This window comes from Thalassophryne amazonica, chromosome 3 (genome assembly GCF_902500255.1).
Source record: "Thalassophryne amazonica chromosome 3, fThaAma1.1, whole genome shotgun sequence".
NCBI classification, from domain to species: Eukaryota; Metazoa; Chordata; class Actinopteri; order Batrachoidiformes; family Batrachoididae; genus Thalassophryne; species Thalassophryne amazonica.
Genome location: NC_047105.1, coordinates 54125992 through 54153133, shown reverse-complemented (window position 1 = coordinate 54153133; position 27142 = coordinate 54125992). Strand labels below are relative to the sequence as shown.

At 41.6% G+C, this 27142-nt stretch overlaps 1 protein-coding gene across 3 annotated transcripts in view; it reads left to right on the top strand.

Moving 5' to 3' along the window:
- ddi2 (DNA-damage inducible protein 2) overlaps nt 1-27142 on the top strand; it is a 37436-nt gene that overhangs the window by 3500 nt on the left and 6794 nt on the right. For all 3 annotated transcript variants that reach the window (XM_034166321.1, XM_034166322.1, XM_034166323.1), the window contains 7 exons: nt 5130-5259; nt 5442-5717; nt 5832-5958; nt 6268-6395; nt 9367-9495; nt 19241-19344; nt 24549-24741. In XM_034166321.1, the coding sequence (XP_034022212.1) occupies nt 5130-5259; nt 5442-5717; nt 5832-5958; nt 6268-6395; nt 9367-9495; nt 19241-19344; nt 24549-24741 (1087 nt within the window). The remainder of the gene's footprint in view (nt 1-5129; nt 5260-5441; nt 5718-5831; nt 5959-6267; nt 6396-9366; nt 9496-19240; nt 19345-24548; nt 24742-27142) is intronic.

Sequence of the window (27142 nt, the reverse complement as noted above, 5' to 3'; positions counted from 1 at the left end):
CCGCGGATTTCATCATGGGAAAGGGGGCGGGGGTGTTAGTGTTGTACGCTTTAACGCAGTGGTTCAAATAAGCGTATTAAACAGCATTGCGCCTGTGCGTGCTCCGTGACACAGACATGCTGCAAAATTCTTCTTTTAAAAACTTGAAAGTTCTAAAAGTTGCTACATTTAGCTAAGCTTTGCACAGGAGCCACACAGCGTCACCGCAGCAACCAACCAGTCCCGCTTTACGACAACTGTCGCAACAGCCAGGCTCCGCGGAGCCGAGGAAACTGATTTGTATTTGTAACACACAGATCAGTGTCCGCGGACTTATAAAAGTTGCATTATGTCGTAAAAAAAAGAACTCTTTGCGATAAGCATTTTAAATACTCAGTAACGATCACGATTAAAGAGTCATCCGGGAGCATATAGTTTCAGCTTGCCACATCAATGAATGGAACCACACTGCCATCTAGTGGATATCCAGTGTGCGTGTGTATTTGTGAATCAGTCGGCATTTGTTTGTGGATCTGTTCGCGAAAAGAATGTCTCAAAATTACATCACAGAGGAAAGCGATGAATGCATGTAATTGGTGATCCACAAATGCTGAAACTCAATTCACAAATACAATTTCCAGTTTTACAAATGTCTTTTTTTTTATTTTTTTTTTTACAAATTTAAGTTTTATATTTGCAAATACAACATTATTTGCAAAGACCAATTTACAAGTTACAAATATGAAATTTGCATTTGTGGATATCTGAACACATTTGCAAATGAATGATTATTTGTAGATCACCCTGCGTGCATTTACAAATATTAATGAGACAGTTTTAACTCCATAGAGAACAGGGATGGAGATAAACAACTAAAAAGTGTGGTTGGGCAGTGAACCAGTTACAAACCTGAGCAGCCTGGTGGAAACTTATGTTGTCTCAAATGACAACATACCTGAGTTGCTCTGGGTCGTCTATCTGATCTGGTGTAATAAGTGTGTTGTTTCGGGTGTCCTGGAATGAGATCAGATGGACAGTGCTGTAGAGGCCAAGGGTAGCATGGTGATGGATGACACTGTGGTGGGTAATCGCTGCACTCATTGTGATGTTCCCTCCGCGCTGGCCAGGGACTTCAACAATGGCACGCTGGCAGATGATATTGCTTACTCTCCATCTTTTTGTGAGGTTGAATCCAACCTCATCAATGAAGATGAACTGGTGCACCACTGCAGCCATCTCTAGATCAAGGACTCTCTGAAACACGCATGACAGTATCAGAACTAGACATGGAGTGGTCACTATTGTGAAGCACAATTATTATGATTACAATACTGAAATACGTATAATTTATACAGTGTTGAGAGTATGCATCAATTATGGGATTGTATAGGACTTACTTGCACATAGTTATTTTGCAATTTTTTTACTCTTTCTGAATTGCGTTCAAATGGCACCCTGTAGACCTGCTTCATCCTCAGATTATTTCTGTGCAAGACACGGTCCAGTGTATTTGCCATAATGTTATGGCGTTACTTTTGCAGACCATGTTCATGATTTCATTTTCCTGATCAGGAGACAGAAGACATTCCCGACCACCTTGTGTTGTAATCTTTCAGTTCTGCAATACAAATACTGTAAATACTGTGTAGGAATACAAAGTATTCCCAAATACTTGAAACATACTTTTTTATTTTTACAATCCGACAGAACAGCCCACGAGCAATACTGTACTCATTGAGTACTGTATTGCTATGCGGTACTGTAATTTTATAGTGAGAGTAGATTTCTTACCGATTCTCATTTCAGAAAGTCCGGTTGAGGAATGTTACAGTGTACCTGCTCAGATTTGTCTGTACTCTTTGCTCAGCCTCCCTCATTGTTAGACCATGGTCAGACAAAGTAACTCAGATCTCATCATAAATTACAACCCCTGGCAAAAATTATGGAATCACCGTTCTCGGAGGATGTTCATTCAGTTGTTTTAATTTTGTAGAAAAAAAGCAGATCACAGACATGACACAAAACTAAAGTAATTTCAAATGGCAACTTTCTGGCTTTAAGAAACACTATAAGAAATCAAGAAAAAAAAAAATTGTGGCAGTCAGTAACGTTACTTTTTAGACCAAGCAGAGGGGAAAAAAAATATGGACTCACTCAATTCTGAGGAATAAATTATGGAATCACCCTGTAAATTTTCATCCCCAAAACTAACACCTGCATCAAATCAGATCTGCTCGTTAGTCTGCATCTAAAAAGGAGTGATCACACCTTGGAGAGCTGTTGCACCAAGTGGACTGACATGAATCATGGCTCCAACACGAGAGATGTCAATTGAAACAAAGGAGAGGATTATCAAACTCTTAAAAGAGGGTAAATCATCACGCAATGTTGCAAAAGATGTTGGTTGTTCACAGTCAGCTGTGTCTAAACTCTGGACCAAATACAAACAACATGGGAAGGTTGTTAAAGGCAAACATACTGGTAGACCAAGGAAGACATCAAAGCGTCAAGACAGAAAACTTAAAGCAATATGTCTCATATCGAAAATGCACAACAAAACAAATGAGGAACGAATGGGAGGAAACTGGAGTCAACGTCTGTGACCGAACTGTAAGAAACCGCCTAAAGGAAATGGGATTTACATACAGAAAAGCTAAACAAAAGCCATCATTAACACCTAAACAGAAAAAAACAAGGTTACAATGGGCTAAGGAAAAGCAATCGTGGACTGTGGATGACTGGATGAAAGTCATATTCAGTGATGAATCTTGAATCTGCATTGGGCAAGGTGATGATGCTGGAACTTTTGTTCGGTGCCGTTCCAATGAGATTTATAAAGATGACTGCCTGAAGAGAACATTTAAGTTTCCACAGTCATTGATGATATGGGGCTGCATGTCAGGTAAAGGCACTGGGGAGATGGCTGTCATTACATCATCAATAAATGCACAAGTTTACGTTGATATTTTGGACACTTTTCTTATCCCATCAATTGAAAGGATGTTTGGCGATGATATCATTTTTCAAGATGATAATGCATCTTGCCATAGAGCAACAACTGTGAAAACATTCCTTGCAAAAAGACACATAAGGTCAATGTCATGGCCTGCAAATAGTCCGGATCTTAATCCAATTGAAAATCTTTGCTGGAAGTTGAAGAAAATGGTCCATGACAAGGCTTCAACCTGCAAAGCTGATCTGGCAACAGCAATCAGAGAAAGTTGGAGCCATGCCTCAGAGACTGCAAGCTGTTATAAAAGCCAGAGGTGGTGCAACAAAATACTAGTGATGTGTTGGAGCGTTCTTTTGTTTTTCATGATTCCATAATTTATTCCTCAGAATTGAGTGATTCCATTTTTTTTTTTTTCCCCCTCTGCTTGGTCTAAAAAAGTAACCGTTACTGACTGCCACAATTTTTTTTTTCCTGATTTCTTACAGTGTTTCTTAAAGCCAGAAAGTTGCCATTTGAAATGACTTTAGTTTTGTGTCATGTCTGTGATCTGCTCTTTTTTTCTACAAAATTAAACAACTGAATGAACATCCTCCGAGGCCGGTGATTCCATAATTTTTGCCAGGGGTTGTACTGTCCTTGGCCTGCCTTATCATCCTCCTCTCACTCCTGGCACTGGCTCTGCCTCTGATCCAATGTTAGCATTCTTTGCTCCAGAACAGATGAACTCACCTGTTGCCCTTTTATACTAAAGCGCTGATTGCTAATTGTGTAACTGTGTGACAGGTGTTGGCCCATGTGATGAATAGTGTGCATACGAGGGCAGTTAACTTCAGAAGTTTGAATGACAGTGTGTTCCTTGTGAAAACAAGAGATTTTCTTCATGACAGTTGTGCCAAATGCAGAGAATTGTGTGTAGTGTTTTGAAAAAAAGTGTACTTTAGAACTGCAATTTGGGTGAAGCATGAATTACACTTGTAGTTTAGCAGTATTAGTTCAAGGGGTTGGCTCATGCGTTACATGTTGTGCTCATTGTGTCAAGTACCAGTGAAAAACTGTAAATACCATACTATGTTGAGAACTGAAAGAATCAGTTAGATTGACAGATAATTATTTTGATAATTTATTACCTGGTATAAGTCACACATCAAAGAAAACTTTCAAACCTTTACTCTTAAAAATGACTTTTTTCTGTTTGCATTGAAAGGGATTTTATTTATTTGGAAAGACAGTGGCTATTCTTACAACTACTTGTAAATATACTTTTCTAGTTATTTTTACATGGGTGAAGTTCCAGGGTGAATTATATGCATTTGCCATAATTTCACACTGTTGTGGGCCTGCACTTCTCTTAAACAACATGGAAGTCAATTACCCCACCCCATCACATTTTAAAGTTTGCCTTAAAATGGTACCACAATGAAACCATGATTAAAATAATTCATAGGTGTACTATAAATAATAATTCTGTTTAGGTTTCTCCATTTTTTTTTTTTTTGCCACAGTTGTTCGAGTTTCACTTTATTATCCGTAAAAAAGGAAATTTAGTGTGCAACAGGATGTCTGAAACACATGTACAATAAAGTACCACCGGACGCCCATAACAATTGTACACACAACACAATACACTCAATAAAAATACTCCTTCCCCCCAAAAACCAGTGACAAGATCCAATGGACAATGCACAAATAAAACTGTCATCGCAAACATGGACAGAAATAAATAAATAGTACAGTATTTAAAAATCCTTGAAGAAATTTAAAAGATCTCAGTCCAATGCATTCAGGTTCCTCATAGCCACAGGAATAAAAGAATCCCCGGCACATCTCATCCTTAACTTAGGTAGCCTAAAACATAGATCTGGTATGGATTGTGCCAAATCAACATTGATTTGGCACAATTTTTATGATGGATGTGCTTCACAATGCAATTCCAGATGTACATGGAGAATGTTTCATGGGTGGCTTTTAACCAAGGACCTGGCAAACGCTATGAAATACAATTATTTCCAAATGCTTATTTGCTGATTGACTGCAGCATTGGAGAGCTACAATATTTGTGTTACCACAAATTCCCTCCATGTATTATGGTGGATTATCTTAATTAATCTAATGAATTATAGAATTAAATATATTTACATGTGAACAAAGGCATTTTGAACCTTTTGCATAAATATATGTTTTATTTCTGTGTCTCCAGATAACATATGTAGAACAGCCACTAAAAGACCCCACTCGTGCCTTGGGGACCTACGGTGTGAAGGATGGAGACGTGGTGGTTCTCAGGCAAGCTGATAGAATGCCACCACCGACTCAACCAGCCTTCCCAGGTAGCATGTGTTCAGTCACACAACAGCTACTAGTCTGTAAAGTTTCACCTATAATGGTAATTATATAGACGTACGTCGTCTCCTGAATTGGTTTGGGGTCGTACTATTCTTGCATACCAAGTACATAACCTTTTTATGTGCAGTATGGTAACTTTTCACTAATTTTTCTCTTTCCTCACTAGGTCTTCCCCTTATTGACTTTCGTTCCATCACAGTTCCGGGCACCTCCTCTTCATCCAGCTTAAGAGGTGCTACTAAGCCACAGAATCAAGCGCTACAGCAGCAGCCTAAGGCACAACCTTCCACGCCAATGGCCTTTCGCGGCTCCGGCTCCTTTCCTCAGGGGCTCGATGATCCTGCTTTACTCCAGCAGATGCTGCTATCCAATCCACATGAGCTGTCACTCCTGAAGGAGCGCAACCCACCACTTGCCGAGGCCTTGCTGAGCGGAGACTTAGGTGAAAAAAGGAAGAGCATCATTCACACGGTGCTGTTAACAATCTGCATCAATGGTTTTCTTCTTTCATTCAGATATTGCTGCAGACCCAGAGTCTAACTGATTGTTTCCTCAGAGCGTTTCACCAAAGTGCTGCTGGAGCAACAGCAGGATAGAGTCCGGAGGGAGCAGGAAAGAATCAAGCTTCTTACCGCTGATCCTTTTGATTTGGAAGCTCAAGCAAAAATTGAGGAGGACATCAGGTATGATCTTTTAATTTTTGTTGTTTAACACTGTGGTTCTGCTGGAGAACGTCAGAGATGAATCCTCCTGACCCTCTGCACATTCAGCCTGAGTTTCATTTGCCTGATGATGTCATGTGGTGTCATCGTTTCTACTGCAGTGATGTTTTTAATTTTCATGACTTTTACAATATCACTTTCAAATAACTCCAGTTGCACTGCAATCGTGGAAAACAGTGTGCTCACTGCAGTTGAAGGGCACATTTTGTATATTTTGAAATGGATTGAAAGTCAGCTTGCTTATTACCCTTATATTTATTTGTATTGCAGGCAACACAATGTGGAAGAAAATATGACTATTGCAATGGAGGAGGCACCGGAAAGTTTTGGGCAAGTGGTTATGCTCTACATTAACTGTAGAGTCAATGGCCATCCTGTGAAAGCTTTTGTTGACTCAGGTAATGAAAATATGACCTCAATATGACGAGAAATCCAATACCTTGTGTGACTACCCCTCATCTTTAAAACTGAATTATTTTGGGGGAAAATACCTCATGGTTGTATAAGAATATCCTGCAGATTAATTCATTATTTGATCATTCTTTCAAATTTGGTGTCTTGGTAGAATTGTTTTGTGTACAATCCCTGGCAAAAATTATGGAATCACCGGCCTCGGAGGATGTTTATTCAGTTGTTTAATTTTGTAGAAAAAAAGCAGATCACAGACATGACACAAAACTAAAGTCATTTCAAATGACAACTTTCTGGCTTTAAGAAACACTGTAACAAATCAGGAAAAAAAAATTGTAGCAGTCAGTAACGGTTACTTTTTTAGACCAAGCAGAGGGAAAAAAATATGGAATCACTCAATTTTGAGGAAAAAATTATGGAATCATGAAAAACAAAAGAACGCTCCAACACATCACTAGTATTTTGTTGCACCACCTCTGACTTTTATAACAGCTTGCAGTCTCTGAGGCATGGACTTAATGAGTGACAAACAGTACTCTTCATCAATCTGGCTCCAACTTTCTTTGATTGCTGTTGCCAGATCAGCTTTGCAGGTTGGAGCCTTGTCATGGACCATTTTCTTCAACTTCCACCAAAGATTTTCAATTGGATTAAGATCCGGACTATTTGCAGGCCATGACATTGACCCTGTGTGTCTTTTTGCAAGGAATGTTTTCACAGTTTTTGCTCTATGGCAAGATGCATTATCATCTTGAAAAATGATTTCATCATCCCCAAACATCCTTTCAATTGATGGGATAAGAAAAGTGTCCAAAATATCAACGTAAACTTGTGCATTTATTGATGATGTAATGACAGCCATCTCCCCAGTGCCTTTACCTGACATGCAGCCCCATATCATCAATGACTGTGGAAATTTACATTCTCTTCAGGCAGTCATCTTTATAAATCTCGTTGGAACGGCACCAAACAAAAGTTCCAGCATCATCACCTTGCCTAATGCAGATTTGAGATTCATCACTGAATATGACTTTCATCCAGTCATCCACAGTCCACGGTTGCTTTTCCTTAGCCCATTGTAACCTTGTTTTTTTCTGTTTAGGTGTTAATGATGGCTTTCGTTTAGCTTTTCTGTATGTAAATCCCATTTCCTTTAGGCGGTTTCTTACAGTTCGGTCACAGACGTTGACTCCAGTTTCCTCCCATTCATTCCTCATTTGTTTTGTTGTGCATTTGATTTTTGAGACATATTGCTTTAAGTTTTCTGTCTTGATGCTTTGATGTCTTCATTGGTCAACAGCTCTCCAAGGTGTGATCACTCCTTTTTAGATGCAGACTAACAAGCAGATCTGATTTGATGCAGGTGTTAGTTTTGGGGATGAAAATTTACAGGGTGATTCCATAATTTTTTCCTGAGTATTGAGTGATTCCATATTTTTTTCCCTCTGCTTGGTCTAAAAAGTAACCGTTACTGACTGCCACAATTTTTTTTTCCTGATTTCTTATAGTGTTTCTTAAAGCCAGAAAGTTGCCATTTGAAATGACTTTAGTTTTGTCATGTCTGTGATCTGCTTTTTTTTTTTTCTACAAAATTAAACAACTGAATGAACATCCTCCGAGGCCAGTGATTCAATAATTTTTGCCAGCGGTTGCCTTCTTTAAGCATACCACTTTTTGTTTTTTTTTTTTGTTTTTTTACAGTGGGACATCAAATTTAGCTCCAAAACTAAATTTATAGAGACATCGTGCTGCTTAACACTTTTGCACAGCGTTTTATATCAAAGTAGTTTTCCTCTTAGAAAATGATGGGTATCATATAATATGTGACTTGAGGCAGCTTATGTTGCTATTTGGTGCTATATAAATGAATTGAACTAAATTAATTTACTTCATATGTGCCCATACAGTACACCTTTCCACTCTGTTTGCAATAATTTTTGTTGCACTTTGGTATTGTAATATCTTCATTTGTATGTCACATGACAATGAACATAGCATGCACAACATTACATTGTCATAAAAATGACCTGAATAAATTCAAAGAACTAATTGCTTTTTTATGGACAGTGCATTTACTGCATTGCTTTGATGAAGTCCCGGGTTTCAATCAGAGCCGTTGTCACAGACCGAACGGTCCTCCCCTAAAAAATTGTTCTTCCTGCCTTCACTGTGCATGTCATTTCGGACCACAGCAGCACGTCTGAGACGGAGTCTCTTCACCCAAAGCGATCAAATGGATTAATAGGATTATTAACCATCAGATGATAAAGGCAAAACCTCTTAAATCATTCTAAAGTCAGTTTTAAGCAGAAATGAGGCTGTTTTAAGCGGAAACGAGGCGAAACTCTGTGACGCTATGTGGAAATGATTGTTGTACAAAAGCTTCAGATATCTGTCGCTGGGATAGATGATGAATGGAGTGCAGTGTGAAGCAGAAATGAGGTAATAAGTGAACCGCGGCTAATGACGCATGTGCAGTGAAGGCAGGGCCGACCGATTTTTTCTTTTTTTTTTTTTTTGGGGGGGGGGGGCTGTTCGGTCAGTGACACCGGTTCTTACTGTGTGGAGTTTGCGTGTTCTTCCGATGTTTGTGTGGGTGCTCCAGCTTTTTATGAAAGACATGCAGGATTGTTGAATTGGTGATTCTAAATTGACCATAGGTGTGAGTGAGAGAGTGATTGTCTTAGTCAGTGTGTGTGTGTGTGTGTGTCAGCCCTGCCACAGACTGATGACCTCACTCATTGACGACTGGGATAGGCTCCCCCTTGTGACCCTTAATTGGAACGAGTATGTTTAGAAAATTAATGAATTAATGTACGTATTTTTACAACATTGTGTTTATATGAAATTCATGTTCACCTAAAATGTAAAATAACTGCAATTTTCTTAACACTTTTCGGAAGTTCTTAATGTCCTACTGTGAGGGTCTTCATATTGACTTGGCACCCTTGTTTTTAGGAGCCCAGATGACTATAATGAGCCAAGCGTGTGCTGAGCGCTGTAATATTATGCGTCTGGTGGACCGACGCTGGGCTGGGATCGCCAAGGGAGTGGGCACCCAGAAGATCATTGGCAGAGTTCATCTGGGTTTGTTTTCAGTTCTCTCCCTCTCTCTAAACTATCTATCTCTCTGTCTACCTCTATCTATGATATATACACACTCAACAAAAATATAAACGCAACACTTTTGGTTTTGCTCCCATTTCGTATGAGATGAACTCAAAGATCTAAAACTTTTTCCACATACACAATATCACCATTTCCCTCAAATATTGTTCACAAACCAGTCTAAATCTGTGATAGTGAGCACTTCTCCTTTGCTGAGATAATCCATCCCACCTCACAGGTGTGCCATACCAAGATGCTGATTAGACACCATGGTTAGTGCACAGGTGTGCCTTAGACTGTCCACAATAAAAGGCCACTCTGAAAGGTGCAGTTTTGTTTTATTGGGGGGGGGATACCAGTCAGTAGCTGGTGTGACCACCATTTGCCTCATGCAGTGCAACACATCTCCTTCGCATAGAGTTGATCAGGTTGTCAGTTGTGGCCTGTGGAATGTTGGTCCACTCCTCTTCAATGGCTGTGCGAAGTTGCTGGATACTGGCAGGAACTGGTACACGCTGTCGTATACGCCGGTCCAGAGCATCCCAAACATGCTCAATGGGTGACATGTCCGGTGAGTATGCCGGCCATGCAAGAACTGGGACATTTTCAGCTTCCAAGAATTGTGTACAGATCCTTGCAACATGGGGCCGTGCATTATCCTGCTGCAACATGAGGTGATGTTCTTGGATGTATGGCACAACAGTGGGCCTCAGGATCTCGTCACGGTATCTCTGTGCATTCAAAATGCCATTAATAAAATGCACCTGTGTTCTTCGTCCATAACAGACGCCTGCCCATACCATAACCCCACCACCACCATGGGCCACTCGATCCACAACATTGACATCAGAAAACCGCTCACCCACACAACGCCACACACGCTGTCTGCCATCTGCCCTGGACAGTGTGAACCGGGATTCATCCGTGAAGGGAACACCTCTCCAACATGCCAAACGCCAGCGAATGTGAGCCTTTGCCCACTCAAGTCGGTTACGACAACGAACTGGAGTCAGGTCGAGACCCCGATGAGGACGACGAGCATGCAGATGAGCTTCCCTGAGACGGTTTCTGACCGTTTGTGCAGAAATTCTTTGGTTATGCAAACCGATTGTTTCAGCAGCTGTCCAAGTGGCTGGTCTCAGACGATCTTGGAGGTGAACATGCTGGATGTGGAGGTCCTGGGCTGGTGTGGTTACACGTGGTCTGCGGTTGTGAGGCTGGTTGGATGTACTGCCAAATTCTCTGAAACGCCTTTGGAGATGGCTTATGGTAGAGAAATGAACATTCAATACACGAGCAACAGCTCTGGTTGACATTCCTGCTGTCAGCATGCCAACTGCACGCTCCCTCAAATCTTGCGACATCTGTGGCATTGTGCTGTGTGATAAAACTGCACCTTTCAGAGTGGCCTTTTATTGTGGACAGTCTAAGTCACACCTGTGCACTAATCATGGTGTCTAATCAGCATCTTGATATGGCACACCTGTGAGGTGGGATGGATTATCTCAGCAAAGGAGAAGTGCTCACTATCACAGATTTAGACTGGTTTGTGAACAATATTTGAGGGAAATGGTGATATTGTGTATGTGGAAAAAGTTTTAGATCTTTGAGTTCATCTCATACAAAATGGGAGCAAAACCAAAAGTGTTGCGTTTATATTTTTGTATATCAGTTCGCCGCTCTGCGAGATCTCAGTAACATTGAGAACTGCCTTGAGACGCTCTGATCACGCTGCACTTTAACCGCTGCACACGGACAACACCATTAACATCGCAGTATAAAACTATTTTTATATTGTGCCTAAAACTCTCGTGAATATATTCTCTGGGTTTATAGATGTTGTTATTGCGTTTGTTTTATGTAAACATGCGAGAATCACAGGCTGTCTCTCCGTTATTTTCAATGGGAGCTGCTGTGAGCTACGCTCGCTTCCTGATTGTCATTCTGGGGGAAAGTGAAGTTTGCTCTTTAACGTCTTGACTATTGTTCTTTACAACACTGTTTGTCCTCTTTGTTCCAGACTATTATATATAATATCTCTGAAATTCAGGTTGCGTTTATTAAATTCCACGCAGATTAAACGTAGCAGACACGGATTATTTGTTATAATTGTTTTAGCAAGTTTTCACGGTATCATGCATGCAGTTTCTTATTAACGTGACGAAAAGCATAAAAAAAATTACATTGTTGTAGTATAATATTAATTTTCAATTGTCATGTGGATTCTCTATATGTTGTTTGATCTTTGAGTTCATCTCATACAAAATGGGAGCAAAATCAAAAGTGTTGCGTTTATATTTTTGTTGAGTGTGTGTGTGTGTGATTTTATATATATATATATATATATATATATATATATATATATAATCCTTTCTACCTCTAAAATCATCTGTGCAATGCATGCATTTGTCTTGAACCATACAGTAAACACGCAACAGTTCAATGCACAGAACTGTATGCAGAATACACATTACAACTCTGCACATGATTATAGACACATGTATAGTTTTTCCAAAGGTAGCAACATTTCACCTCATGCCCACTCATGTCACTCTAGTTTCATGCTCTGCACTGGCAGGAAGGCGTGGTCTTCTGCCTCTGTGCAGGAGACGTGGTCACCTCCCTCAACCTGCTGTGTCTGAGTTGAACAGAGGGAAACAGTCATTTGAAGTGAGTAACTGGATTACCACCCCAATTCCAATGAAGTTGGGATGTTGTGTAAAATGTAAATAAAAACAGAATACAATGATTTGCAAATCCTCTTCAACCTATATTCAATTGAATACACCACAAAGACAAGATATTTAATGTTCAAACTGATAAACTTTTTTGTTTTTGTGCAAATATTTGCTCATTTTGAAATGGATGCCTGCAACACATTTCAAAAAAGCTGGGACAGTGGTATGTTTACCACTGCGTTACATCACCTTTCCTTCTAACAACAGTCGATAAGCGTTTGGGAACTGAGTTCACTAATTGTTGAAGGTTTGTAGGTGGAATTCTTTCCCATTCTTGCTTGATGTACGACTTCAGTTGTTTAACAGTCCGGGGTTTCCGTTGTTGTATTTTGCACTTCATAATGCGCCACACATTTTCAATTCGCAACAGGTCTGGACTGCAGGCAGGCCAGTCTAGTACCAGCACTCATTTATTACGAAGCTACGCTGTTGTAACACGTGCAGAATGTGGCTTGGCATTGTCTTGCTGAAATAAGCAGTGACGTCCCTGAAAAAGACGTTGCTTGGATGGCAGCATGTGTTGCTCTAGAACCTGGATGTACCTTTCACCATTGATAGTGCCATCACAGATGTGTAAGTTGCCCATGCCTTGGGCACTAACACACCCCCATACCATCACAGATGCTGGCTTTTCCACTTTGCATCTGTCAATTTCAAATGAGCTCGGGCCCAGAGAAGGTGGTGGCATTTCTGGATGTTGTTGATGTATGGCTTTCACTTTGCATGGTAGAGTTTTAACTTGCACTTGTAGATGTAGCAATGAACTGTGTTAACTGACAATGGTTTTCTGAAGTGTTCGTGAGCCCACGCGGTAAGATCCTTTACACAGTGATGTTGGTTTTTAATTCAGTGCCGCCTGAGAGATCAAAGGTCATGGGCATTCAATGTTGGTTTTTGGCCTTGCCGCTTACATGTAGAAAGTTCTCCAGATTCTCTGAATTTTCTGATTATATTATGGACTGTAGATGATGGAATCCCTAAATTACTTGCGATTGAACATTGAGAAACATTGTTCTTAAACTGTTGGACTATTTTTTCATGCAGTTGTTCACAAAGTGGTGATCCTCGCCCCATCTTTGCTTGTGAATGGCTGAGCCTTTTGGGGATGCTCCTTTTATACCCAATCATGAGTGTCCTCAGTTCCCAAGCACTTATTGAGTTACAACAGCGTTGCTTCGAAGTAAAAGAGTGCGTGTACTAGACTGGCCTGCCTGCAGTTCAGACCTGTTGCGAATTGAAAATGTGTGGCGCATTATGAAGTGGAAAATACAACAACAGAGACCCCTGACTGTTAAACAACTGATGTCGTACATCAAGCAAGAATGGGAAAGAATTCCACCTACAAAGCTTCAACAATTCATGTCCTCAGTTCCCAAACACTTGAGTGTTGTTAGAAGGAAAGGTGATGTAACGCAGTGGTAAACATACCACTGTCCCAGCTTTTTTGAAATGTGTTGCAGGCATCCATTTCAAAATGAGCAAATATTTGCACAAAAACAAAAAAGTTTATCAGTTTGAACATTAAATATCTTGTCTTTGTGGTGTATTCAATTGAATATAGGTTGAAGAGGTTTAGCAAATCATTGTATTCTGTTTTTATTTACATTTCACACATCCCAACTTCATTGGAATTGGAGTTGTATTTAACCCAGAAATGTTGGAATTATAAATGGAATTGATTAATTTACCTTTTTCTTCTGAAATATGAACCTAAACGTGAAAGTGTACCGATCCCGCATTTGTGTTGAATCACTGAGGTCAGTTTGCATTTGAGTTTATGCAGAAAATGGCACCAGTGTATGAAAAAAGTTGACAATTATATGAATTAGTATAAATTTCAAGGAAGAGATGGTCGCAGAATATCGACATGGCATACACTGATGTCAAACTTGTACAGAGTGAGGTTTTATGAGATGCCATCATTTGTGCAAAAATAAACTTAACCTTAAACCCTAGAGTCCCCAAATTTGGGCACTTGCCCTGTTTTGGAACATTTGAACACTCATAACTAACCAATGCTGACACCAGCATACACTTATACATCAAAATGTCAAGCGAAGTCTCCTCTACAAAAGTATCCACTTCAATCACATATCAACTAACCACAGCTGAAACGCCAAGCAAATAAAGACATAAATCTGAATTAATTTTTTGGGAAGAAAACCTCATTTACGCCTACCAAGTATTATTTACTTTCAATTTTTTGCATCCACAACATCCCCTAGGACCTGTCTTTTCGCTGATCCAAACTTTTGCATTTTTGACCTTGTACAAGCTGAGAAATAAATCATAATGTATGGGTATGTGATTTTGGTGAAATAGGCTCTAGGGCAGACCTGGGCAAACTGCAGCCCGGGGGCCACATGCGGCCCTCATGAGGTCTGTTATTATTATTATTATTACATATATTAAAAATGTCAAGCTTGTGTGTTGCAAATCATTAGAGAGGTTTATTTAGGTATATTTAAATATTTACATATTATTACAATAAAAAAAATTACCCATAAAAGCTATTAAATAGGTAATTTTTTGTAAAATTTGTAATGGGAGACAGCCTAGTTATCGATGGTGTGGCCCTTGGACATAATTCAGGTTCCCTATGTGGCCCCTTGTAAAAATTTATTGCCCACCCCTGCTCTAGGGCTTAAGGGGTTAAATGGACAAAATTGTGAAGACAGTCGGGTTCCACACAGCATGTGAAGGAAAAAAAATCCTAACACGCTGCACCATAAATTCTTGCCAGTGTGAATGACAAAAGATATAATCCAGTTCCTAAACATTTAATGAAAAAAGTTTATATTTACACTTTGTCAAACGGTGCTAAAGTGGCTGATAGCAGCTCTCTGCTGCTCACAGAATAAAGCTACTGTATGTAAAAATTGAACTTGAACCGAACCATGATGTCTAAACACAAATATGAACTGAACCATGACTTCTGGGTACTGCGACGCCCTAATAAACACACACACACACACACACACACACACATACATATATATATCACAAGATTTCACTTTTTCTTATCATGAACCCACTGATTCTTTATGTTTAGATATTTACTAACAGTATGATGAACTGTGACATTACTGATTTTAGTAGAATTGCTAGATGTTCGTAGGATAAATAACTGCTCTGTTCAGTGGTCTTGTATCCATCCATCCATCCATTTTCTTCCGCTTTATCCGGAGTCGGGTCGCGGGGGCAGCAGATCAGCCAAAGTTGCCCAGACCTCCCGATCCATACACACCTCCCCCAGCTCCTCCGGGGGAACCCCAAGGCCTTCCCAAGCCAGCCGAGAGACGTAGTCCCTCCAGCGTGTCCTGGGTCTTCCCCAGGGCCTCCTCCCGATGGGCCATGCCCAGAACACCTCTCCAGTGAGGCGTCCAGGGGGCATCCGGAAAAGATGCCCGAGCTACCTCAAGTGGGTCCTTTCGACGTGGAGGAGCAGCGGCTCGACTCCGAGCTCCTCCTGAGTGACCAAGCTCCTCACCCTATCTCTAAGGGAGTGCCCAGCTACCCTGTGGAGGAAACTCATCTCGGCCGCTTGTACTCGCGATCTCGTTCTTTCTGTCATGAGCCAAATCTCATGACCATAGGTGAGGATCGGAACGTAGATCGATGGGTAAATTGAGAGCTTTGCCCCCCTACTCAGCTGTCTCTTCACCACGACGGTCCGATACAGCGACCACATCACTGCAGATGCTGCACCGGTCCGTCTGTCGATCTCGCGCTCCATCCGTCCCTCACTTGTGAACAAGACCCCGAGATACTTAAACTCCTCCACTTGAGGTAAGGACACTCCACCGACCTGAAGAGGGCAAAGCACCTTTTTCCGGTCGAGAACCATGGCCTCGGATTTGGAGGTGCTGATTTTCATCCCGGACGCTTCACACTCAGCTGCAAACCGCCCCAGTGCACACTGAAGGTCCTGATTTGACGAAGCCAACAGAACCACATTGTCCGCAAACAGCAGAGACGAGATTCTGTGGTTCCCAAACCAGACCCCCTCTACACCCTGGCTGTGCCTAGAAATTCTGTCCATAAAGATAATAAACAGAACCGGTGACAAAGGGCCGCCCTGGCAGAGGCCAACGTGCACTGGAAACAGGTTTGACTTACTACCGGCAATGCAAACCAAGCTCCTGCTGCGGTCGTACAGGGACCGGATAGCCCTTAGCAAAGGACCCCGTACTCACGGAGCACCCCCCACAGGGTACCCTGAGGGACACGGTCAAATGCCTTCTCCAGATCCACAAAGCACATGTGGACTGGTTGGGTGAACTCCCATGAACCCTCGAGCACCCGATGGAGCGTGTAGACCTGGTCCAGTGTGCCGCGACCAGGACGAAAACCACACTGCTCCTCCTGAATCCGAGGTTTGACTATCAGTCGAATTCTCCTCTCCAGTACTCTGGGATAGACCTCACCGGTGAGGCTGAGGAGTGTGATCCCCCTGTAGTTGTAACACACTCTCCGGTCCCCCTTCTTAAACAGAGGGACCACCACCCCGGTCTGCCAGTCCAGAGGCACTGTCCCCAACCGCCACGCGATGTTGCAGAGGTGTGTCAGCCAAGACAGTCCCACAACATCCAGAGATTTAAGGTACTCAGGATGGATTTCATCCACCCCAGGAGCCTTGCCACCGAGGAGCTTTCTAACCACCTCGGTGACTTCGGCCTGGGTAATGGATGAGTCTGCCTCTGAGTCCCCAGTCTCTGCTTCCTCTTCGGAAGACGTGACGATGGGATTGAGGAGATCCTTGAAGTATTCCTTCCACCGCCCGACAACATCCCCAGTCAGGGTCACCAGCTCCCCACCCACACTGTAGACAATGCTGGTGGAGAATTGCTTCCGCCTACTGAGGCATCGGACGGTTTGCCAGAATTTCTTTGAGGCTGACCGATAGTCCTCCTCCATGGCCTTCCCGAACTCCTCCCAGACCCGAGTTTTTGCCTCTGCGACTGCACGGGCTGCGGCACGCTTGGCCTGCCGGTACCTGTCAGCTGCCTCCGGGGTCCCACCTACCAACAAAGACAAGTAGGACTCCTTCTTCAGCTTGGCAGCATCCCTTACTTCCGGCGTCCACCACCAGGTTCGGGGATTGCCGCCGCGACAGGCACCGGAGACCTTATGACCACAGCTATGAGCGGCCGCATCGACATTGGAGGTGGAGAACATGGTCCACTCGGACTCCATGTCTCCAACCTCCCCCGGGATCTGGGAGAAGCTCTCCCGGAGGTGGGAGTTGAAGACCTCGCTGACAGAGGGTTCCGCCAGTCGTTTCCAGCAGACCCTCACGATACGTTTGGGCCTGCCAGGTCTGACCGGCTTCCTCCCCTCCCAGCGGATCCAACTCACCACTAGGTGGTGATCGGTCGACAGCTCTGCCCCTCTCTTCACTCGAGTGTCCGAGACACGTGGCCGAAGGTCAGATGATACGACTACAAAGTCGATCATAGACCTCCGGCTCAGGGTGTCCTGGTACCACGTGCACTTATGGACACCCTTGTGCTCGAACATGGTGTTCGTGATGGACAAACTGTGACTAGCACAGACGTCCAACAGCTGAACACCACTCGGGTTCAGATCGGGGAGGCCGTTCTTCCCGATCACCCCACTCCAGGTCTCACTGTCGCTGCCCACGTGGGCGTTGAAATCCCCCAGGAGAACAATGGAGTTTCCAGTCAGAGCTCTATCTAGTACCCCTCCCAGGGACTCCAAGAAGGTCGGGTACTCTGCACTGCCGCTTGGCCTGTAGGCCGAGACAACAGTGAGAGACCTGTCCCCGACCCGAAGGCGTAGGGATGCAACCCTCTCGTTCACTGGAGTGAACTCCAACACATGGCGACTGAGCTGGGGAGCAATAAACAATGCGACCCAAGCTCTCCGCCTCTCCCCGTGGGCAACGCCAGAAAAGTGGAGCGTCCAGCCCCTCTCCAGGAATTGGGTACCAGAGCCCAAGCTGTGCGTGGAGGTGAGCCTGACTATCTCTTGTCGGTATCTCTCAACCTCCCGCACAAGCGCAGACTCCTTTCCCCCCCCCCAGTGAGGTGACATTTCATGTCCCAACAGCCAGGGGCTGTGAGCACGGTCCGGGCCACCCGCCCTCGACCGCCACCCAGTCCTCTCTGCACCCGACCACCATGGCCCCCTCTGCAGGTGGTGAACCCACAGGAGGGTGGGCCCACGTCGCTCTTTCGGGCTGAGCCCAGCCGGGCCCCATGGGCTAAGGCCTGACCACCAGGTGCTTGCGCGCGAGTCCCAACCCTAGGCCTGGCTCCAGGGTGTGGCCCCGGCTCCGCCATACCGGGCGACGTCTCGGTCCTTGATTTTTTTTTTTTACTGGTCATGGGAGTTTCTGAACTGCCCTTAGTTTGACCCCTCACCTAGGACCTGTTTGCCTTGGGTGACCCTACAAGGGGCACAAAGCCCCCGACAACATAGCTCCTAGGATCATCCGGTACGCAAACTCCCCAACCACAATAAGGTGGCAGCTAGAGGGAGGTGGTCTTGTATTTAGTTACTAATTTTGACTTACTACCGGCAATGTGAACCAAGCTCCTGCTGCGGTCGTACAGGGACCGGATAGCCCTGTACAACCAGATAGCCCTGTGGTCTTGTATTTAGTTACTAATCTCATGGTGAGAAAACAGATTTTCTCAGTCCTCTTGGCATCTTCCTACATACGGCACCACAGATATGCACAGGAGTGAAAGCTGTAGCTGCAAACGAACATCACCACCTTGTAGATATAAAAAAAGCTTATCTGGTTTCTAATAGGTAGAAACAGTTATTTCCTGAAACCCAAGTTATCCCTTTACATTGTGCCCACATTCACACACACACACACACACACACACACACACACACACACACACACACACACACACACACACACACACACACACACACACACACACACACACACACACACTGTATTAATTCTAATGTATTTGCAGTGATGTTGCCATTTTGTACTTGTTTAGCTCAAGTCCAGATAGAAGGGGATTTCTTGCCTTGTTCTTTCTCTATCTTGGAGGACCAGCCCATGGACATGCTGCTGGGCCTGGACATGCTGAAGAGACACCAGGTGTGAAATGCTTTTATCGAGTCACAGGTCACTGTTGAGGTGCCTATATTTGGATTGAAATTATTTGTCACATGACATGCAAAAACAAGTCTGAACTGCTTTCGACTTATCAGGTCATGTCTCTCTTTTAAGGCAGCTCATTTATATCTGTATGTCGTGGTTCTTTCACATTTGTCCTATTGCATCAACTGCCTGGGGCCAGACCACTGAATCAGACCTCTATTCTCACTTTATAAACAAGCTTTGAAATATTTAGACCAGAAGCCACAAAAATGGCACCACTGCAGAATTATTGAGAAACACAAGTTGTTGACTTTTTCTGACATTATAAAATTCTCCTTTCTGAAAGTTGTTTTTAAATGCATAAATGGACTGGCCCCACAAGTGATGTGTCAGAGATTTAAAAGGTAACTGCAGGACAATAACCAGGAGCCTAACCAATCAAAACTAAAATTCAAAGGTGCAGGACAGCATTTGGCCAATCATCCCTCTCAGTGCAAGATACACACCTGTGGAATTCTTTACCAGCAGAAATTAAATCCCAAACAGAACTAGACGTTTAGTGTGAAAGTTAAACATTGGCTCAAGCAGCAGCAGAAATGTGAACATTAATTTCTTTCAAGTCATTTTCAATAGCATTTTACCAATGTTTAATGTTAAATTTAACTTGTGTTTTAATCTCTAATCAGTAACTGCAACTGTGTTTATTTATTCATGGTACTTATTCATTGTATTATTCACTGTATTTGTATCATTGCATTGTATTATTTTTTTTTTTAAGTAAATGTCACAATTCTGAAGCCTGACCAGGAACAAAGACTGCAAATTAGCTGAAAGTAGACATCTTATGTGCATCACATTTTCCCGTTTTTATAGCAGTGTTGTATGTATCATCCCTTTTAAATAAACATTAAAATAAATAAATAAAAATTATTCAAGGAGGGCAAGGTGGTGGCCAAACAGTTAGTGCTCTTGTTTCCAGAGCAGATTGTTTCTGCGTCAAGACTACCCATGCCCAATCTCCATTTAATGTGGAAGGGCATCTGGTGTAATACTTGTCATATCAACATGCAGATCCATCTCTGATCTGCTGTAGTGACCCAGAGTGAGGAAAAATTCAAAGAATAAAAGTTATTCAGGGAAATTCCCCTTCCTTAGGGAATTGTTTTATCTGTAGACCCATTACACGCTCTAGTTAACTGACTGTTGTTTGAGCTATCTGATAATCATGATACTTTCAAGTCCAGACTTAAGATGCACTTATTTTCCCTTTCGTATGGGTAGCATACTGCCATAGTATGTTACTATCCTTTCTACTCTTTTAATTAATTTTATTAGGAAACTGAGTGTGCCACGACCTCAGCGACCTCACAAATCCAACAAGACCAAGCATTCATGATATGCACACTCTTAAGGCTATGAAATTGGGCTATTAATAAAAAAGTAGAAAAGGGGGTGTTCACAATAATAGTAGCATCTGCTGTTGACGCTACAAACTCAAAACTATTATGTTCAAACTGCTTTTTTTTAGCAATCCTGTGAATCACTAAACTAGTGATTTACCCTCTCTACTTTTAAGATTAGGCTTAAAACTTTCCTTTTCGCTAAGGCTTATAGTTAGGGCTGGATCGGGTGACCCTGGACCATCCCTTGGTTATGCTGCTTTAGACGTAGATTGTGGGGGGGTTCCCATGATGCACTGTTTCTTTCTCTTTTTGCTCCATATGCATCACTCTGCATTTAATCATTAGTGATCGATCTCTGCCCCCCTTCACGGCATGTCTTTTTCCTGGTTTTTTCCCTCAGCCCCAACCAGTCTCAGCAGAAGACTGCCCCTCCCTGAGCCTGGTTCTGCTGGAGGTTTCTTCCTGTTAAAAGGGAGTTTTTCCTTCCCACTGTTGCCAAGTGCTTGCTCATAGGGGGTCGTTTTGACCGTTGGGGTTTTTCATAATTATTGTATGGCCTTGCCTTACAATATGGAGTGCCTTGGGGCAACTGTTTGTTGTGATTTGGCGCTATATAAGAAAAAAAGTTGATTGATTGATAGTATTTAGTTGTATAACCACAGTTTTTCATGATTTCTTCACAGTGGTGGGCACAGATAACCAAAAAATTAACTTCGATAACAGATAATCATATAACTGAAAAGTTATCTGAGATAAAGATAAAACAATAAACCACCCAAAAAATGTATCGGAAGTTACAGATAACTGATAACAGATAAATTCCAATATTATCTCTGGCACATTTACAACTACTAGTAAAACAAATTTAATAGCTTCGAATAATATTAAAAATAACAACAGACCCAAACAATAAGACCACATTTTTTTCTTTCAACAGTCTGCCCCTGCTGGAAGCTCTTGTTTACTACAGTGCTCCGAGCACAGAGGCACCCCGAGACCCAAACAGTGAGACCACACTTTTTCTTTTAACATCCGGCCTCTGCTGGAAGCTCTTGTTTCTTACAGCCCTCCCAACACAGAGGCACCCTGAGAGCAGCCGTAAAGCCAGCTCTCTATCAATGACAAAGTTCCGGTCATGCAGAGGTCTTGAAAAATAAAGTCATATTGAGTTATGGTGTTGATTTATAAATAACATTAATACCGATAGAATAACTCCATTAATGTCAATTCTGTCATTTGTACAAAGTTAAAATATAACATATCTTTTAATGTTGAATAATGCACTAATTCTGACGTTTTGTAACAAAGAGACAGATCGCAAAGGATTCTGGGTAAGCGTGCCTCTGCTAAACACTGATTGGTTCAGTCATTCATTATGTAAACCAACACGTTAATGTGACGTCTGTCGTGTGTTGGTGTTTCAATGTGCTTTTGTAAAATATTCCATTTTTTTTATTTGTAAAAACAGGCATTTTTACAGAGCCCTGGAAGTGTCATCGCAAATTTTTTTGCATGTGGTCTTTACAACATTCATTTGATGTTGTAAAACGTGCTTTACAGTGTGCGAGATGATTTTTCATGCAGGAATTTTTTGGACCAAGTTTCAGGTCAGTCGTGCGTCCTGCATCGTGTAGTGTTTATGGAGTATCAAGCTGCGGTCAACATCTGACGACCACCTCCTGATCGCCGATCGTATAGTCGAATGAGAATCAAACCTGTTTGATATATTATTGTGGTCGGCCGTCGTGAGGTTATCCTGCTGCTGAAAGCTACAAGCAGCATCCAACCGTTCGCACTGTGCCTGTGCAAACACTGCAGAGCTGTCTTGTAATAATGTTGTTGTTATTATTATTATTTTGCAGTTGTTTTGTTTTTAAACTTCATTTGTAAAAAAAAAAAAAAGCCATTTGCAAAGCAAAAAAGTGAATCATCTGACATAACCGGGGTCAAAATAAATAGAACACTGCCATCTACTGGTTCCCAGACACTGCCATGAACACTACTGGCCAGTAGATGCTAGATGGCAGTAGAGGCTTTCAAAACAAATTCTAGATAATCCCTGTCTGCTCACACTTAAAATGCGTGGAATTTAACAAACACAATTAAAAAAATCAACGTCTATAAACGCAGAGAATATATTCAAGAGAGTTTTAGGCACTAGAGTTTAATGCTGTTGTCTGTGGAGCCTGAACAGAGTGTCTGAAATGCATTTGTCCTGTCCTGACGTACTGAGATTACATCATCCGACCCAAAATGCACTGCGGCGCAGAGCATGTGCTCACAAAACCTTAAAAATTAGCACATTACTTTAAAACTAAAACATATATCTGATATTTTTACTTTATGAAACTTCAGACATGACAGTAATTTTAAATAACTTGTCCAAAATTAGTTTGGTTAAAATTTGAACCATAAGTTAAAAATGTATGCCTCTGGATGACTTGGGTCATATTGCCAGCATATCGGTATGGTGTTAAAGGAAATGTTTTTTTTCTTTTTCCTTTTAGGGCTGTTTTTCCTTTGTTTACAGAGGATTGAGATGCTTTTTATACAAACAGTTCTCTTCTGTTTGCAAAGGTTATAACTATACGTCTGTTACAAAACTTTTAACAGATGGGTGCTGAACTAATTTTAAAAATGCTTGTCGCTGTTCAGTTTTGTTTATTTTGTTTATCCGTTTAAAAGTTATCAGACAAAAATTAATCGGAAGATAATTGGTCCGATAATGGTTTTTAAAGTTATCTAAAAAGATAATCCGATACTGAAAACATTATCTTCGATAATTATCTGTTATCGTACCCTTGGACCCAAAAAGAATAGTTTTACTCTCATCAGTCCACAAAATATTCCTCTATTTCTCTTTAGGCCAGTTGATGTGTTCTTTGGCAAATTGTAACCTCTTCTGCACATGTCTTTTATTTAACCGAGGGACTTTGCGGGGGATTCTTGCAAATAAATTAGCTTCACACAGGTGTCTTCTAACTGTCACAGCACTTACTGGTAACTCCAGACTGTCTTTGATCATTCTGGAGCTGATCAGTGGGTGAGCGTTTGCCATTCTGGTTATTCTTCTATCCATTTTGATGGTTGTTTTCCGTTTTCTTCCATGCGTCTCTGTTTTTCTTTTTTTTCCATTTTAAAACATTGGAGGTCATTGTAGATGAATAGCCTATAATTTTTTGCACCTGCGTGTAAGTTTTCCCCTCTCCAATCAACATTTTAATCAAAATACGCTGTTCTTCTGAACAATGTCTTGAATGTCCCATTTTCCTCAGGCTTTCAAAGAGAAAAGCATGTTCAACAGGTGCTGGCTTCATCCTTAAATAGGGGACACCTGATTCACACCTGTTTGTTCCACAAAATTGACGAACTCACTGACTGAATGCCACACTACTATTATTGTGAACACCCCCTTTTCTACATTTTTTTTACTAATAGCCCAATTTCATAGCCTTAAGAGTGTGCATATCATGAACGCTTGGTCTTGTTGGATTTGTGAGAATCTACTGAATCTACTGGTACCTTGTTTCCCATGTAACAATATATACAATATAACAATATACTCAAAACCTGGATTAATCTTTTTAGTCACATAGCACTACTATTATTCTGAACACTACTGTAAATGAAAATAAATTAAATTGAAAAAAATACCTGAATACAGCCTCAATTGCCATACAGAGAAACCTAAATATGTCCATATAGGAAAAAAATAGCCATGCATTGTTTCAGATCATCTTACAAAGTTTCCTCTTTTTGTTGTGTGTGTGGTTTTTTTTTTTTTTTGTTTATTTGCAGTGTTCCATTGACTTGAAGAAGAACGTGCTTTTAATAGGTACTACAGGCACTGAAACTCGCTTCCTGTCTGAGGCAGAGCTGCCCGAGTGTGCCCGCCTGGCGTACGGTGCAGAGGGGCGTGAAGATGCCCGGCCGGATGAGCTAGCTGACAGAGAATTAGCAGAGGCACTTCAAAGGTCTATACAGGAAACTGGTGAGGATGGAACGGTTTCCTAACTTTCAACTTCAGTCTGTGGGTTGGTTATTTACTTTTTTTAAGCTGAGTGGTAACTTCATTTGCATGCTTCATACTCTTGACCCTCACTTTTGTCATCATCTGAATTGTCTGTCACGTGATCACTTCATGTCATCGCCTTTGTGAAGTAGATGTACTATTATCAAAATGAGCTCAGGTCAATTTAAAGCTCCTGCAGGATTCATCACATCTTTAAACTGATGTAATTTGAGTATGATTTTCAAACTTTCTTTGCAGCCCAGTTCAGTCATGACTGGACTTTTATGTGTAAAGCTTTAATAACTGCACAATATATATCATGTGGTATGTTATATTTGTCAGATGTACAAAACCTACTCACTGGCCACTTCATTAGGTACACTTTGCTAAAGAGTTCTTTTTCCCAGCCTGCATTGTTGATACAAGGTAGGATAAAGCCACACTTTCATGTTGCTTATGCCAGATTCTGACCCTACTATGTGAATGTCCCGGCGGAAAACGAGACTCATGAATGCAAACATTTTTTCAATCTTCCATTGTCTTAATTTTAGTGGGTACATCCACACTGTACCCTCAGAGCTGACAACTGGCACTTAGTATAGCCTGCTGCTGGAGCCTATCTGCTTCAAGGTTCAACGTGTTATATGTTCAGAGATGCTCTCCGGCATAATTTGGTTGTAACGAGTGGTTATTTGAGGTATTGGTACCCTTCTGTCAGCTTTAAACAAATTAGACCATTCTTCTCTGCCCTCTGCAATTAACCTGGTATTTTTGGCTGGAGAACCATCACTCACTAGATGTCTTCTATTTCAGACCATTCTCTAGGTTCTAAACATCGTTATGTGTCAAAATCCCAGTGGATCAGCGGTTTCTGAAGTGCTCAGTTCAGTCTTACAGCAACAATCATGCCATATTCAGGCAAACCCATTCTGAAGCTTAGTTTGAACTTCAGCAGATCCTCTTGACTTTGTCTACATGCCAAAATGCATTGACATTTTTAATAAGAGTCTGGATTAAAAACAACAAAAAAATTATAGTAGTTGAAACCCAGAAACACTTTGATCTGTTGTCCTCAAGAGCACCTTGGTCATGGTAAGAGTGGGATAAATGCTGTCTATTCACCTTCCCCGCCCAGATTTATCCAACCCACAAGTAACAAGCCCTCTTGTCTAACCTATAGATTCATAAACAATTATGAAGATGATGCTTTTAGTCAATCCAAGAAAAATAGGGTACATTGTTTTGATTGGTACAGATACTGACAAAGATCTGCTTCTCAGAGGACCTTTCTGGCTGACACATCAGCTTGTTTGTGTGTTTTAGGTGTGGGGTTGTGTTGTGTTGTGTTAGGTGTATATTCAAATGATTTTGCAAAACGTCTCAAGTCAGGTGGCTTCATTGTGCAGTCAAAAACACTACTCAAGTGTGGCAAGGTTTGCAAGTACTTGTTTGGTTGTGTTGTGAATGTTAGCCAGATGGAGCTGTGAAAGTGTTTGAGAACAGCACACAAAGTAACCGCCTACAAAGACAAATTGAAAGGAACATGTCGTGCCAACAGGCCGTTATTTATATATCAGAGTGACGCACTAACCGTTATGCAGTAGAAGTGCAAAATGAGGATGACTGACCTCCAAAATAAATCTAATCTTTACCACCTTGTAAAAGTGGCAGCAATGTCTCATTATGAGATCTGCATTTTGTAATTATAAAATGAGCTGTAATTTGGAATGATTATGATCAGTGGATTTGAGGAAAGTTGGGTTGAGTGCTGATTTTGTCCAAACTTTGTCATTATTGTAATAATTGTTACATTGCAGTCGACCTCAGTTGTAATAATTATTACAATAGTGATTAAACCTCTGTTATAATTATTAGGAATTATGCGTAAGAATCTATAGACATACTCTTATATTCATGGAAGGAGGCATTAGTAACATTACTAACATTTTGTATCATAGTTGTTGAGTTAGTTGTGTATTTGTGCCTGCTGTTATAATAATTACTACAAGAGTGACACAATAACGGTTGCAAATTCACTAACAAAGATGTTGGCCTGCTAACAGTGGTCGGCTGTAGCTGTGTGGTTAAAATTTTTGTCACTGTTCTATTGTATTTGGTTATTTTGGGAGCTTATAGAAACTGTCAGCGGTTGACCAGAAATTACAGCTGTGAAAATAATGCAATATAGAAATAATTATGCGAAAATCAATTACGCTGATCAATCACGCCCTTAGACCCTGTCATCACTTCATCCATAGTAACTTTGTAAACCCTGCCTTAAAACACGCTCTTGACCAGGCAGTCAGATGTAAACTAAGTCTTGGTTCCACCAGCTGTGACAGTGTTTCAGGAGTCGAACATTTGTTTACTTAAGATTTGG